The sequence below is a fragment of the Agelaius tricolor genome, unplaced genomic scaffold (genome assembly GCF_023055355.1).
Source record: "Agelaius tricolor isolate 1412-34295 unplaced genomic scaffold, bAgeTri1.0.p SCAF_79, whole genome shotgun sequence".
NCBI classification, from domain to species: Eukaryota; Metazoa; Chordata; class Aves; order Passeriformes; family Icteridae; genus Agelaius; species Agelaius tricolor.
In genome coordinates, this window is record NW_027269339.1 from 887,065 (window position 1) to 904,266 (window position 17,202).

Consider the following 17,202-nt stretch of genomic DNA (forward strand, 5'->3'; position numbering starts at 1 on the left):
TGACAGGCCTGTTTCCCAAGCTCTTGCTGTCCTCTGCAGTGGCTTTGGCACTTTATGCTGAAATATTCCCAGGATTAAACTCCACAGCATGTGTTTAAGATAGGTTGATCTTTAATTCAGTTGTCATGTCTGAGTTGTGCACTTTGTGGGATTCTGAAGTGGTTTTTATAACTTTTCAGATTGAATTTTAATGATGAGAACATAAAAGCTTTTCAACTGTTATGCACTATTTTTTGTTATAATCACCATTAATAATCATATCATAAAACCTCATTTTCATCAAGGTTTGATTTACATTTCATAAAAGCCTCTGGCAACTGCTGGAATGGCACACTCTATTCATAAAACTCACGTACCTGCTCTGCCTAATGAGGGTCCATCATCCGTGGTGGATCTGCAGCAGGACAGGGCTTTCCAAGGGAGCACAAGGCCTGGTGGAGAGTGATGGCTTCCATGAGGCTGCTGTCACCACAGCTGCTGGAGAGAAGCTGTGTGGTAGTGGTGAAGCAGTGCTCTTGTAAGCTGGGAATATGTTCTGCAGCAGCAACTCTTGTGCCACTAATGCAGAGATGATTTTGCCTTATTTTATGGGATAAGTCAGTGCAAGTCACTGGGAGATTTGTGGGAGAAAGTAATGGTAGACATGGGTGAAGTAGATGACCCATCTATTTATCTAATTCAGTGCTTATAGTGGCTAATTTTGAAGTTGCAAAGATGTTTAAAACATTGGAATTGTTCCTAGTGTAAATAAATGAACAAGGCAAATTCCCAAAAATGCACTCAAAGAAATCTGATTGGCATTTTTAACATGCATGTACTGCAGTAAACATTGAGCCCATTCAATTTAATCCAAGTATATTCGTTTTCACTTTTTTAGGAGAACACCCTCCAGGGACAGATGTACTTGGACAACAAAGATTACAGTACAGTTTCTAAACAAGAGATGGAGATGAATCACACATCATCACATCAAACCATTTTATCTGCAAAGGTGGCAGCCAAACCAGCGACCAGAAGTTGCAATGAGCTGCAGTTATTTAAAGAGTATCATGGCATGGTAGCAAGCCTTGGAGAGTCACAGACCCTGTGTGAAAAATCAGCAATAAGGGAGGATGGCTGCATTGCACTTGGGAAGGATTTCACTCCTGTGCCCATGCAGGGAAGGTAAGAATAAAAACAAACAGAATGTTTTTTCTGCAAATTAAAATTAATTTTTATTTCCTTGCAGGACAGATACATATGTTCATGAGGTCAATAATTCTCCCACTGACACAAAGAGGCAAAACCTTAATGGAACATCAGGGCAGTTGTAATTGCCATGGAGGGGTCATGGATCACCAGATTTCTAAATTAGTCTCAGTGTTAATAGCCACCACAGGCCAATTTTGATGTGTTTCAAGATCAGACAATTGACTTTTCTTCTCTACTTGGTGTCAGAAAACACACAGAGATAAAGTAGTTTTCATGTCCTCCTATACCTCTGTAGGGGGATAGAATATAAGAAAATATAGAAAGTAATCTTAGCCCCGAAAGAGTTGCAGCTGGGTTAATTGTTAAAGATTAGGAGCAGGCCTGACTTTAACAGGCCACAGCTGTAGCCAATAAGAAGAGTGCTATAAAAGAGTAGATTGGTTGGTTGAGGGGAATTGGAGTCAGTTGACTACTACCAGAAGAAGAAAGAGTCAGTGCTTGGAGGAGCTGCTTATAAGAAACATCAAGGAGGTATGAGACTCTTGCTCTAAGGAGACAGCAATATGAAACCTTTGCAATATAATGACAACATACCTCTTTCAGAAAAATGCATCATAAAGACATATAGAGAATCCCTATGGCTGAGGCTGCAAACACTAAAATGGCACAATATAGCACAATTCTGACAGCTGACACACCACACCTCAAATAGACCTCAAATAGTGTGTGTTTCTTATGCATCCTCTCCCACACCAGGAAAGGTGCATGTTGCTGGGCAGGGGTGTTAATCTTTTCTGTTGAGACAGATACAGTATTAGCAGTTCTATTTGTAAGCGCTTAGAAATAATTTATAGACCCCAAAATATTTCAGGTGGATTTTGAAAGCTTTGAAGCAGCAGCAACCACAGTCAGTGAAAGACAGCCAGGGTGGACTGTTAACTTTTTTGGGTAGTTTTGAGCACCTTTAGAGTGAAACCTAAAGTGAGAGAGAAGTGCTGTACCTAATCCAAATTCCTGCAGAGCATAGGCCTCAAAGTGCTGCCTAGCAGGGTCTGCATTGAGCAAGGCTTAAGCTGCAGTTGTGAAGTAGAGTGCCAACACAATATCTGGAACCTGATGCTGGAGACCTTTGTTGTGTGGCTACAAATCAGGAAAATCATGTCATGTGGGAGATGCAGTCCTGGGGCTCCCCACAATTCTGGCTGTGCTGGTGACATCTCTGATTTGATGAGCAGGGCTGAGATCTGTCCCATGCCCCTGCATCTCAGTTAGAAGGAAATGTGCTTATCTTGGGAAGAAAGGAACTTTGGGACATTTTGGTAAGTTCCCTGATCTGAGCAAAGGACAGCTAGGCTAGCTGGGTGAGTTTTGTTGTGCCTTTTACTTAGACACATCATAAGTATGGCATAGAGATCTACAGCCAAACCCAGTCAGTTTTTTAATGTGCATCTGAAAGTTGTTCTGTCAGAGTGAGAATTGGAAATCATTATAGCTATGCTTTCCAAATACTAAAAAAGTAATCAAATTATCAGCTTGACAAAAAGTCCTATAAATCCTTTAGATTTTTTTTGAGTATTTGAGGATTTTTTGTGTTGATTAAAAGTTTTTACTGACAGAAACAAATCTTTTAAAAGTTCTTCAGTTCAGTATGTGAAGGCATGGGTTAATGTCCTATTCTGAAAGAGTATGGTAAGTACAATATATATGTGAGGATGGGAAGAAGGCAAGGCAAGAGAAGGTAAGAACTGAGTGCATCTGAAGACAAGGTTTTTCCTTTGTGAATTCACATCTATATCTTGCTACAGCTGTGTTTGCCAGTGCTATTTACTCTCCTGTTTACTATCCTGGTACTTGAACAAAATCCAGATTTGTATTCTTATGGACCAGCTTTCACCATTCTGGCTTAACTTCTTCCTATTATTTTTCAGTGGGTGATATGAATTCGTGTAGCAGTGATACACAACTTCTGTGAACTTCTGAACCAGTCTGGCAGTCAGCTCTGGTCTCAGGTGCCAGAGATGAAAAATACTAGGTCATGGGGGAGCTCACCTTCCTGTGAGCACAGGGGGTAACTGAGTCTTTTGCTAACACTGTTAGTGTTGAGTAAACTGGAGTTACTGTGTGTGATTTAGGAAGAGAGGTACAATTAAATAGACAAACCCATACCAGTGTTCCCTTACAGCCAAGTGTATATCTAATCTTCAATAGCAGTATATTAGGGCTCAGGAAAGGATCTTTCAAAATTTTTTTCTTGTTGAACTTTGCCTATTGCTTTTCCAATATTGATTTTTTTGGCATGAAGATTAAACTTATCAGTCTCTCCTTAGCATGTATTTTAACCAATATACATTGGGTACAGTTCAAATACTGATGTGACCTGTATTACCACTCTATATGAGCAATTACCCTTAAATCATTGGGACTACCCAACAGAATGCAGATAAAAACCTGGATAATCTTTTGCAAAGTCACAAGTTTTTTGATTAGCTTCATTAGAATTAGTTTTCAATGTAAATTGTTCTTTTGCTTGCAAAGAAAACTACTGATAATTAAAAAAGAGAGGACACCAATATTTTTTTTTTCCCATAAAGTGGTTCACTAAATTGGCACATCTGTATGGTTTGTTTTAATGCATCTACTTAACTTAAATTGCTGAATTATCTTTCAGGATAAGATTCCCAGGTTCTCTAAATTTTTCAAATGTATACTGAGACAAGACTTTCCAAAGAATCTGTTTAATGGAACAGGGGATTTATGTCACTCTCTAAAATTAACTTTAAGAAAGTATTCTCGTTTAAGCAGGACCATTTACCCTTGCTAAGAGATGTCCACTCTATTTTGGACTGAGCATTTCTGTTTGATTGCAGCACAGCGCTGCGGGTATTTTGTGATCACCGTACCTATTGGGCTGCCTGCCTGTCAGCATGCCTTCTTATTTACTTTCCATTTTGAAGAGCAGTACCTTCTAATTCCAGGTTTTACTGCATTGCCTTAGGTTCCCTTGGCTCTGTGTGAGGAGATCTGGACCATCCACCATGGTCACTCCAATGATCCTGTGTTTCCAGAGTGTCCTTCCCCTAGAAATAAGCCTGTCTGCCTTCTTGTGAACAATAGATTCTTCAGTCCTGCTTGCTGTGGGCAATGTAGGCATGCCTCTCTGAAGCGGACCAAGAATGAGCTCCAGTGACATTCTATTCAGTTGGAATGCAGCTGGCCTAGGTGTATGTTTGCACTGAACTGTGGTGTACTTTGAACTATCAGAAATGCAGCTTTTAAGGTACCAAAATATGGCAATGAAGTCTGCATTTTGATTTTTAATTTCTCTCAGATTCCTCAGACTTTAAACAGTGGCTTGACCAGTATCCTTTTCATTACAGTCACATGAAAGTGAGTCTTACAGTCAATGGACCTTGGTCCAAACCACCTTCATGTGCTCTTCACCTTGCAGGAAGATTCCACACTGCTTTTTGGCAGCAAGGGCAACACTCTTAGGTCAGCACTGACATCTCTAAAGACATGGGCTGCTCCCTTCCATCATGTCTCTGTACATATGGAATGTGGCCCCCAAAAAGGCCCTTTGGTCTTATCATTATCAGTGCTATTTGCATGGGAAGAACTTAATAGCATGGTTTTATAAGAACAAAATCTGAAATCCTCCTTTGTGATTCCAGGAAGGGGGTGAAGTCAGCTATTTTTGACTTAGGAGTTCATGAGCATTAAAAGTAATATGTAGAAATGAAGTGAATAGTAATTCTTAATTCCATGTAAGTAATTACTTTGCATTACTCCACTGAAGTTATGTTTGGATGAATTTGGCCCTGGAGTTTTATGATCATTTAATATGATAGTCCTTAGAAGACTTTATTCTTTGTGAGTCATTAAGAAAATCCATCTATAAAATAACACAAAAAACCCAAACAAACCAAAACCCTCAATTTTAAAAATCTGTTTGAAAATGTGTCTCAGCAAGCAAAACTATTTCTTTCAGCATTTCTCCTGTCCCTCAGTTTCACTTATGTAATAAAAAGTAAAAACAATCAACCAAATCCACCTCTTCCTGAATCTCCCAGGATCAGTAGGGAGATTGGTTTGCAGTGAGGAGGTCAGTTAGTTAAAAGTGTTTATTGAATCCTTGGTTTGTACCAAACAGCAGGAAGATTGTAATTTTATTTCCTGTTAGCAGGAGAAACTGGAAGAGGAGAAGGTATTGTATAGTGAAAAGTCAATATGAGAGTGAAGTTATGCCTTTAACCATAAGGGATTATAAATCTCAATTTTGATTTTTAATTATGTTGATGTATTGCTACTTTTAAAAGATGTTTATGAGAGATAGAATTAGATGTCAAGAAGACACGCTTGCTGTCTAAATAAGTAAAATTTATGTGACAATTTAAAAGCTTCTTTAATTTATATGACAATTTAAAAGACAGGGGAAAAGACTAAGGGGAAAAAAACCTCTTGAAAACAATAAAACTACTTTTTTTTGTGCATCCTAAGGCTAATTTTGATCTTTGGCCACTAGAACAAAATGGGATCATCTATTCAACAGTCAAACAGAGAAAGCATCATTTTCACATCATAATTGCCTGTTTGTGTAGGAACCATTCTGATTTTAGTGTCAATCACACAAACATTAGAGAATAGTCCAGGACAGATAGATGACTTCATTGCCAACTGCCACCTTCAACATTCTCAAGTGATGGTTATCTTGCTTGCTGTCTGAAAGATGGTGCTTCTGGCTTCCTTCTCATTTCTTATCTGTAGTAAATGTTTCTGTATTTTGATTCCCTGTGTGGATCTTTAAATACTATGACACTGCAGTAAGCAAATAATACAGAAGGAGTTGTACAGTCCGACTTTGCTAATTGATTTAGTTTGATTCGTTTGGTTTTAAATTGACCCCTCTCAAACATTCATTGCTTCTGTGGAGGTGGCTGCAACACAGTTTACCATGAGCAAACTGTGTGAGGGCATGGAACTGCTGAGACTCTCTTAGCTTAGATTAAAGCTTCCTGCTGTTGCCTCTACAATATCATAAAATACCATTCAAAGCCTGAAAAGCTCAAAGGTAGCAATAAGCAGTTCTAGCAAATCTTTAGGTTAAATGGTAGGAAGTAAAAGAGAAGGACCATATTATGCACAATGGGCAAACAAATAAGGTATTGTGGGGTTCTGCTGCCCTGTTCTAATTTGCTGTTCTGCATTTCCTGGGAAAAAGGTACCTTGCCATGGTAACAAACAGGACTGAAATGTAGTTGTATGATGTAACTTAAAGAGAGTGTTTGACTTCATTTGAGCAAAAAGGGTGTGTTCAGCAAAAGACTGATTCTGACATGGTTTCTGCTGTTAATGAAACCTACAGAAAGAGGCTTCACTCATTATAAGTTTCTTTGTGTTCAAAGTTGTTTAATTTTTTTGTTGCTTTGTATTATTCATCCTCTCAGTGCTAATTGCTTATAATTATTCACATTATCTCAGATTGGTCATATACTACAATTTCTATTCTGCCATTGACAGACTAAAATCACAGTGCTCCCATGTAGCCACTCAAATGCTTTCTGCTCTGACAGAACATTTTGTAAACAAGAAGCCACCATTATTAATTTTTTTTTCTGAGTGCTGTGTTGAAAGAATTAGGGGATACTAATTAACTGCTTCACACTTTCCCAATTGTCAGGCTAAACACTGAGCTTAACACTCAGTGAAGAATTTGCAGTGTACTAACCTTTAAAAACCAAGTGTTTCATTTGAGTGCCTGTGGCTTTCCACAAAGATGTTGAATTTTTAAAGCAGCTGCCCTTTTCCTAATAGTTAATAATATGGTAATGTGAATGTGGGGTTTGTCTCTGTGAGACCTCTTAGGCCAGTTGTGGAAAGAAGCCAGCCATATACAAGATGGAACTGGACAGCACTTTCCTCACATAAACTTCCCTGTTTAAACAGAGAAAGGCTTTTATTGTCAGAATTTTTTTATTTTCTTTTTTTTACATTGAAGGGTAAAGCCAACAAGTCAGTCAGACTTCAAAAAGCAATGTGTTGTGAAGGGCCAGTCACAGTTGAGCAGGAGGGTATGCCTGGGGCTTAAATAGCTGACATGAGGAGTAGCTGGCCATCTGTGATGAAGCAAATAACTCACTCAACAACTCCATGAAGCTTTTCATTGAAAAATGGGTCTGTGTGCTTTGCTCCTGGCTGATGTGTGTGCGTGCAGGTGGCAGCTCTGACATACTGAATGATTTACAGAAATCATAACATCTCATTAGCGACTGGACAAATTATACTAATTAATAAGATTTCAGTTTTGTCCCAGTTTTTCTGTCATGTGGATGTGCATGTTTCATGTGAGGAAAAACAACTGAGTTCTCATGGACAGTGACTAGGAAGAAGGAAAAGAAAGCATAAGAAATCCATGGTCCTTACATATATGACTGCATCAGGTGGACATGCATATAGGCAGGCACTGCAGCACTGGTTTTGGGTGGTAAATGATCTGCATGATAACATGGCAACTTTTCTGTGGGCCCAGGCTCTGCAGCTGAAGGGTAGAACAAGACCTGAAAGTGAAGCCAAAATAGTTGCAAAAGAGATTAATAGAGAGAAATCTAATGATTGACTAAGTTTGGGCCATTGAAATTTAAGATGTGGATCTCAATGAGCCTGAGGAGGAACAGGAGCCGATGAACTTTGCAGAGCACAGAAGGAGAGGAAAGAAAGCATTTTGATTTCATGGTCTAATCAAAAAAGGAGTAATGCTAATGGGAGTTACATTATGTAGTGGTTTGGTAGGAAATGGGTACACAACTTCTGCTTTGCTCTGAGTAGCATTAAACACACATCTCTCAGTTCTTGGTAAGTGTATGGATCCACGTGCATTTGCCAGACAGTCTGCCAAGACCGTATTTTCTTTTTTTTTTTCTTTAATTGTAATTTTGAAAATATATAATGAAACAGCGATTAAAACAGCAACTTTTACTCAGGTGTTCTATTTTATAAGAAAATTTCTTGTTTATCAGCATTGTTTTGTTTATATACTCTCGATTCTTCTTTCCAATCACTATTCTTTTGTTGAAAGTATAAAGGCCTAATAGGAGAGGAGAGGAAGGGTTTGCAGTATTTAGTCTAATAGCCAGGGTGATGAGAGCTTGGTTAGCTTAGCTCATACTGAACCTTTGGCTAAAAAAATTGTCTCATCCTCTGCCCAGACTGCTGGGGAGCTGCTGAGAAGGAGAGAAGACTTAGAGACAGAAGTGGAAGAAGAAGCTTTTAAATGGACAGATATGAGTAAAATGCAGGGGCAGTAGAAGTAGTGGAAAAGACGAATGGAAACTCTTCCATGCAGCTACAAAGGGACACTGGGTGAAGGTGAAATATGGCATGAAATACAGAGTGTGTGCAGGGTGTACTTTGCTATGGATTGAATTAGGTAAAAGCAAGTTAATGCTGTGGTTATAAGCTAGATTCTGATGCAATCAGTCCCCATATGTGAAAAAAATCTCAACTCCACCCAAAGCTGCAGATAACAAGAATATGAATTTGTCAGTCCCAAACCCTGAAGCTAGACAGCCAAGTTAGCAGCATTCCTTGCTAGCACTGAATATCTTGCACTCATAATTACTTACAGCTTGGTCTTTCAAACAAAAGCAAGACATGTTAACAAAATAAAGACATGGAAGGCTATGATTCCTCATAAAATAAAACAATCTCACCCCACAAGGGAGTACAGAAAGAAATATTTCCTTTCTTCTTTTTTTTCCTTAGCTTGCTGTCAGGAGCAGATGTTTTAGAGCACAGTTCTCCTGGTGATGGGGATCTTTCAGTCTGCCCCAAATTGTAAATGTCTCTCTCTTTAGAATTAATTGGCATTAGAGTGTTTTGTCCTTTTGTGTTAAAAGCACTGGAAATCATTCCTCAGCTGCAGCAAAAATTTCCCAGATAGCAATGGTCATATAATAAAGAACTGAGGTTCATGTTAAATTGAATGTAGCTGATGGAAAAATAGATTGATGTAGATGGGAGAAATTAGCCACTGAAGAAAGAAAAAAAAAAGGTCACAGTCTAGTCTGGCAAATCATATGGCTTTTTTTAAAAACCTGCTGTACATAAGGAGCTCAAGTGATTTACTATCTGAAATAGACAAAAAACTGATAAATGAGTCACCAAAATGCTTACAGACAATGACAAAGCAAGCAATTCTCTGCTTGATAGGGGCTAATGGGGCTGCAGGGACAACCTGCAATAATTGTGCTAATGGACCAGCAGCAGTCAGAGACCACACAGAGCTCTGCCCACAGCAGGTCGGAGCTACATCAAGGACAGCACTATGAGCTGGAGCCAGGGCTGTCAGAGCTGGGTAGGTTCAAAAGTAATACACTTGTGTTTGTTTTTTCCTTTATGTTTTTTTTTCTTTGCATGTTTTTATTTTATTTCTTTTGGGCAGGGTGCAATATAAAACAGATTGGCAGTTACAGCCACTCAGTTTTTAAAAGTGGAGCAGAAGCAGTTGAATTAGTACTGTGTGAATTAGCGTCATTCAGAAGCAGCTGTGAAAGGCTGAAGGCTTTGCTCACACTTTCTTGCTCACACAAGAGCTACTGTCTTTTCTGTGCTAGTCAGTAAGGACAGTAAACACAGTCCATCTGCCATTCACTCCCTGCTATCCTTGAGCAGAGCTTCTGTAAGAGCTCCCTTGCCTGAAGTGGAGATCTCTGAGGTGAAATATGAAAGCATCTCCGTCAGATGGCCACCCTGGCAGCTACATTGAACTCATATGTCTGACAGGGCTTTGCACTTGATATTTGAGGAGGAAACACTATGCTTTTGAGGAATTTACTCTAAGTCTAATCCTGAGTAGCATAGAGTAAATATTTTGCAGTGACTTCTCCTCCCACTCTTGTGGTCTGATGCAATTCATTCTCTCTGCTGCCAAGAAATAAAAAAGTAAAGGCAGTTTCAAATACTCTTTTCTTTCTAATCTTCCTAGATGTGATAGGAGCAATTCTACCTCCTCAACCATGTCAATGACATGTGACCTGCAATCCTCTTTAGGAGTCTATTGACAGCTGCTTCAGCATGTAAACCTCATACAGTGAAAAGGATGAACCTGAATTTAGTGAATTGTTCTGCCAAAAGGAAGAATAAACCCAGAATGACCATACCAAGGGATTCCCTTCTGTTTTCTCTGATGTGTCTTTAGTCATGCAAGCTAAAAGAGAAGAGCTATGTTGTAACATTATATAAATATGTGAGTTTTTGTTGCATCCATTGGCAACATGAGTTTTCTTTTCCAGTTTGCTCTGTGTGTTGGGCCTCCCAGTGCTTTCTAGTACAGGTCAATGAAAAAAAAAAAGACTCTACAAAGTGGTGCAATGGAATTCATGCATTTTAGACATTATTTTTGGGTTCCATCTACTTGGCATACTGTAGTATGTGGCCAAAACTTAGCCAAATCAGAACTGTAAGAAGTAGTGATGTTTCAGAGTAAAAACATTGAGCATGAGTGTTTGAAAAAACTATTGTTTTTAACCTTAAATAAAATGACAACAAGCACTCCTTACAAACCTGTTCCTAGTTGAATGGAAATATTGAAGACAATTACCTAGCCAGAAATATTCCAACTTTCCTATTTTGACAGAAGACAGACTGTCCTTGGCAGAAGAGAATGATAGATTGTCATAAGACCTTGCATGTATGGACATTGTACTAATCACAGTTTTGGATCTATTTTTCTGTTTACAAAAGTTGATAGAATGACACTGTTGTTGTTGAACCTGTCATGCTTTCCTTCAGCTGGAAATCTGATGTTTGTGAGGCAGAACAGGGACTCTACATCAAAAGCAGTTAATAAATGTATTGATCTATTTACAATTTGGAGTAGGACTGATAATTTAATTTTCTTGATAGACCACTCTGAAAATGTTTTAGGTACAAGTAGATAGGTTGGAGAACAGAGAATTCTCAGTCTTCATACTTCCTAAGCTCTATGAATCTGAGAAGATTCAGGTCATGCATGTAATACTTTGTGATCATCTAAATTAAGCATTGACACTGGCTTCCTTATATGTAATGTAATTTATTTACTTGGATGCAAAATTAATCATCTGGATCCCACCTGTTACTGCATCTGTATCTCTTCAGGAATGAGGGTCTTCATTAACAATAAAGTTGCAAGTAGCAACATACATTCTCCTATTGTGGTTACAGCATTTGATTATTGACCAAAATAAACTAATTGATAAACTGGAATAATACTTCAGAGCTGAGACTGCAGCCATACCTTGTGACAAATAAAAATGTTGCTGGAGTCCATCCTCTCTAAACAATGCCCTTTTTAAAATTTGTCCACCTTCTTTTTTCTTAAGTTTCTCTTAGGTTAAAATCTGTTCTTTTAGCTCTACCATGTGTCATGTTATTTTTTTTTTCTCTTCAGCCCACTCTTTTTCCTAATGCTGCTGGAGGAAATAATTCCTGTAGCTTCAGTTCTTCCACTATTCTAATTAATTTTCATATTCCATAATCTTAAAATAGTACAAAGTGTTTTTTCTGTGACAACCCACTATGGACTTCTCATAAACATTTTATATTTCTCTGTTTTTAAAACATTTCTTTTCAATTAGAGCCTACTTCTAAATGCCATGACTCAAATGAACCTACGTTATTTGCTCTCTAAACTGTTATTTTTGTATAAAAGAAAAGCCATTATTCTGTGTTGTTCCTTGAGGTGCAGAAGGCCTACTTCCACATTAACTTTTAATAACAGTGTCTGATAAATGGGCACTTTAGTGTCTTTTTTTGTTTCTTTTTTTGCTGTTTGTTTTGTTTTGTTATTTTTTGCTCTGCTGCCAAGAGTATCCACTTATGTGGCTCCTCTGCATTTCCATTTTGCCAGAATGTCCTTCAATTTTCCTGCTATGTCCCTCTCTATTTTCTTTTAAAAAGAGAGTCATTGATGCAACGACTGTTGACAACAATTTCTGGATATGTTTTATTGAAAAAATATATGCAAGAATTGTGTTTGTCAGCACCTTTTCTTATGTTTCAAGCTTTTCTTATTTGGAGGCACTGTTGGTTCAAGAAAATTAAACCTATTTGATCCATCTGAGTTGATAACCAAATAGCTGTGTAACTGTCTGGTTCAACACATGGCAAATGACAAGAACTGCTTATTTAACGTTCAAATAGTGGTTTCAGTTCATTCTTTTAAGAATGCTAACAAGTGTTTTTGGTTGAAAAACTAATAGATTATTCAGGCACTGTATCTGCTAGAGGAAGCAAACACCTGTAAAATTTCTTCTGTCTTTAACTGTTAGCTGTGTTCTGCTGCTGGTACAGAAGCTGCTAACATAGGGCAGCCATGTCAGCTTGGGCTTTCCCCTTTTCTGCACATAATCTCTTGCTGAAGAATTTTATTTTCAAGTCAGGCACACTGACACTTTCCCGTTTTGTATTTTATTTTTCTTTGGGAAGCACAGAATGAAGTTTTATTTATGTAACCTCATTTCTGTGTGGCCAGAGATTTTCATAGCTTTGTGAAGAGTTATTTTTTTATCTATATTTTGATGATCAGTATTCAGGATTTATTTAGCTTTGGGATGGTACTAATTTTTAAAACATACACAACAAATATTATGACAGATTTCATGAAGACTATGCTATTTGAGGAACAACATGGAAAGAAGTCACCTGTGTGAGACTATGGAGTAACCAAAGTTATTCCATTCTGTATAGGGTTGAAGGGAACGTGGTGTCTGAGATGAAAGAGTCTGGCATCTCTTTGACAGGGAGGGAAAAAGTCTATTAAGAAGTATGATGTACAGTTAAACTATGGAACAAAGCCATCTGCTGTGTAGGAAGAGTAATTTCCTTCTGAATCCTAAGAGATGTGATTCTGGTTTTTGGTTTTTCAGTGCACAGCAGTATGTTCTTACCTGGAGAAGCTAAAATCAGGAGGAAGGGAAGCTGAAAAACTTTTTGTTTTTTTTTGTGGTCAATTAGCCCACTTTAGGGGGGACTTGCCAAATATAATTTGCCTGATACCCTGCATGAGAAAATCAAATTCCCAGAATTTTTTTGGAATGTGTTATTTATAATCCTTGGTTTAGGTTGATTAGTTTAGTGGTCGTTTTTCTTCCCTGCCTTCTTTTTACTTTGAGAATTTCAGTTGAATATTTTTATGGACTTCAATCTTGTGTCTTAAATTTGTCTCCCCTTGGTCAGCAACAAGTCAAAAATATGTGTTTCAAAGCTGCTTGTTAATACAGATTAGAAGCTCCTTCTCTGACATTGTATTCTTGAGGATCCAGATCTCTAAGGCCTTTTAAGGCAAAAAAGATGTCTGGTAGCAGACCAGAACTCAAGGCTATGGAATGAATTTCCTGAGGCTTGTAAGAGGTGTATGTTAATGTGTAACAGTGATCTAAGTGAAGGACTATTGCAGGGAAGAGCACCATCTTTGTGAGACAAAACAGTATTTACTCTTGAATAATTTCACGGAATATCACCTAAATGTAAGAGAAAATATTTTATTGATATGAACTGCCTTTTCATTCTGTTTGGGTTTTTTAACTTGTTTCTCTGGGATTTTCAATGTTTTAAAAGTTTTTGGCTCTGATATAACTCAAGGTGGAATGCAGATGACCAGTTATGTGGAATCACTCTGTTTTTTAAGTTACTTGCTAGGAAGTTATAAGGAAGTTGTGTTTGGAAGGACTTGTTGATAGATTTTTTTTTGTGTGAACTTAATCAACTCTGAATAACCTTTTTGATGATAACTCTTATGTATAAAAATATAGTCAATTATTTGTATAAGGCTTGCAATATAGTCCATTATTTGTATAAGGCTTGTATATCATTCAGTGAAAAAGTCTTTTTGTTATGTCAGAGTTAATTCACCAGGTTCCTTGTATAGACTGCATTGGAGATGTGGAGGATGAAAATGACTTGAAGAGTTCTCTCTCTTGCCAATGACTGTAATGATCCTAAACCAAACTTTCAGATGGCAAAGTTTATATGAATGACCTCACTGCTTATGCTCAGCCAGAACCTGAAAAGAAATTCTTAGTACCTCCATTGTAATTAAAATAATTTAAAAAGTAAATATAATGGAAGTACTTCCAAGTGAAAAAAATGTCATTATTTTATCAACTTAATAGGGTATTTTAAAAAATGGCAACTATATCTCCCACTAGAAAGTATTTATCTGCAAATTTTACTGCTGTTTCTTCTTTGTCTGTTTGGTGTCATGCTGTAGCTTTGAAGCAAAGTTTAGCATTTTTGCTGGGTCCAGTCAACCAAGATCATAATCTACATAGAGGCTACATAAATTGTCTTACCTATTATGTAACACTGGACTACTTAACAGATATGAGTATGCTTGAGCTTACTGTGTTTCATTTTATTGTGACCAAAGGACAAAATACTAGTCCCAGCAAGCTTACAGTACTTTGGATCAGTCATGTGGGTTTTTAAAATATAAGTTAAATAAGAAATTTATAATAATTCTTAATTCTTATAATATTTATAAGAAATAAAAGTTAATTTGATGACAACTTGTTTTTTTTTAAGCTGTGTGGTGGCCTGCCTCTGTAACACCTCTCCAGGCACAGAAATCAGCTACATTTTCTCATGTTGTTGGTGAATGCTTTTTTTGGTAGATGTCTGCCTTTTTTTTTTTTTTTTTTTTGACTCTAAGGAATGTAGACACTTTTTTTTAGTGACAGTCTTTTTTTTATCTAAAAGTTACAGTTATGAATAATCCTATATCCAAATTCTTGGATGAAATATGTGGAACAACAATTTTCAAAGAAATGCTTTAAAAAGGAAAAAAGTAGATTTTTCATTTCTTGATCTCTAAGTATAGCTAGCTAATTACTCTTTTCAGTCTCCAAAACTGGGGCTAATGACATAAGGATATATGAAAAGCCAGAAGAATCACTAAATGTCTCAGTTTGTCAATACATCGCTTGGATTAAGGAGAATTTTATCAAAATAATTCTCCCTCACTGTTGTGTATGAAGGTGTTCCTTCATCTTGGAAGTGGCCACTAGCCTTGTTTTAATAGTGCTTCCTTTTCTTGCATAATTCTGGAATTCAGCTGCTCTCTAAGTAAATCTTCATGTTTTAACATATGTTCCCTCAAACCTTTGAGATGACAACATTCTATCACTTCAATGCTTGATGAATAAAAACCTTCTCTGGGCATGGTTACATCACCTAGTTGTATCTCAGACCTACTCTTCTATTCATACTTCCATCATTCAAGTGCCCCATATTGCATCTAAAAGAGAGTCTGATCAGATATAAAGTATTAAGCTGTGACCACTTTTTCAATGTTTGAGATTTTTCAAATTCCCTTATGGACTAAAAAAAAAGTGTGATCCCCCTTTATTTGTCATAATTCAGTTAGCAGCAGAGCTGGTTAAGCTGGAAGCCCATTGAGAATGTCAAGGGAAAATGGTGGCATTTAAAAGCCAAACCTGCAGAATATACTAAAGTGTCACAAATGCACTCATGCTTTAAGTGTTCTTGATAAATTGCTTCCCTATTGCAGACTCATTTTCAGTATACCCTGCAGCATTTGCAGATAATACTTCTTAACAGGTTATCAGTGTAATCCATAGGGAAACTAGGGGTTTGGAATTTGGGCTGCTACCCATACTGGCTCCTGATGGCTCTTTCAAACTTGAAGCTTGCTGGCAGTTGCTAACAGCTAAACTCTTTTGGCAGCCTCTGCTCCTGAATTTTATTTTCTCCTTCAGACTCTCTGCAGTTTTCCATGTGGTCTCCTGTAGCTTTTTAATTTCCTTTGCTGAAACAGAAAATTTAGAGGAGGAAACAGCAGATACCTTCTTCAGTGCAACTTCTCACTCCTTCAAATGGTAGGTTTTTGCACCTGCTGTATCCCTGTGGTCCTGCTGGCTTCTCATGAAATCAGAGTTGACTTGTGCTTCCATCCCCACCCCATCCCTGCTCCCTTGTTGGGTGCTGTGGGACAGGCTCTGGTTGGGAAGATCATGGCCCTGCCAGACCCATGGCCAGTCCCTGCTCCTGTCTCCCTCCCACAGGCAGATGGACCTCATGATACCCTGAAATGGGAGCAGAAAATGTGTCTCTCTGTCACAAAAACAGTCCCTCTGAGGTACAGTCAGAAATGTTTCATGGCAGCTTAAAGGTTAAGTCCTTTCTTTTATCTTGACCCACTATAGTGAGGTCCTGGTCTGTTTACTATCCCCCAATGTCCTATTGATGGAGACCTTCCCTGACAGAGGCAGGCAAAGACTCTCGAGGTAAACAAATTACCAAATTGTGGACATACCCTTTTTTTCTTTTTTCAGAGAAGCACCCTACAAACCCCGATTTGGTTTTAAAACAGGAAACACATGAAGCACTCTGTTTTCCAGCTATTTTTGAACTTAAAATTGCCATTGAAGAACATGTTCACTTTCCAAATCCAGCAGAAATGAATGAAGCGCTCACATTGTGTGTGCCCTACCATTTCCATCTAGGATAAGTTCAGCACACATTTCCCTACACATTTCTTAAGCATGCTCTTTAATTGCCTGGGGTCTTGGCAAGGCATATGTTTCTCAATTTGGAATAATAGAATGATTTAGGGTGAAAAAGACCTTTACGATTACCAAGTCCAACAGCTTTCCCAGCACTACCAAGTGCCAGGAAAAGCACTAAACCCTGGGCCTAAGTGTCACATCTACATGTCTTTTAAATACCTGAGTTACCTGCTGGTAACTCAGCACTTCTCTGAACAGTCAGTTCCAATGCTTGACAACCCTTTCTGTGAAAAAAAATATTTCCAAACAGTCAATCTGAAATGTCCCTGAAATAACTTGAGGCTATTCTCTCATGTCCTGTGACTTGTTTTCTGGGAGTAGAGGCCAATGCCCACCTCATTATGACCTCCCTTCAGGCAGGGAGATATAAGGTCTTCCCTGACCTTTCCTTCTCCTTTTCTTCAGACTAAACAACCCCAGTCCTCTCAGCTGCTCCAGACCCTTCACC

At 38.0% G+C, this 17,202-nt stretch overlaps 1 protein-coding gene across 1 annotated transcript in view; it reads left to right on the forward strand.

The window, feature by feature from the left end:
* The first annotated feature begins 898 nt into the window (after positions 1-898).
* Positions 899-17,202, forward strand: part of OCA2 (OCA2 melanosomal transmembrane protein) — a 161,198-nt gene continuing 144,894 nt past the window's right edge. The window contains exon 1 of the mRNA XM_071418236.1: positions 899-1,164. Within this exon, the coding sequence (XP_071274337.1) occupies positions 899-1,164 (266 nt within the window). The remainder of the gene's footprint in view (positions 1,165-17,202) is intronic.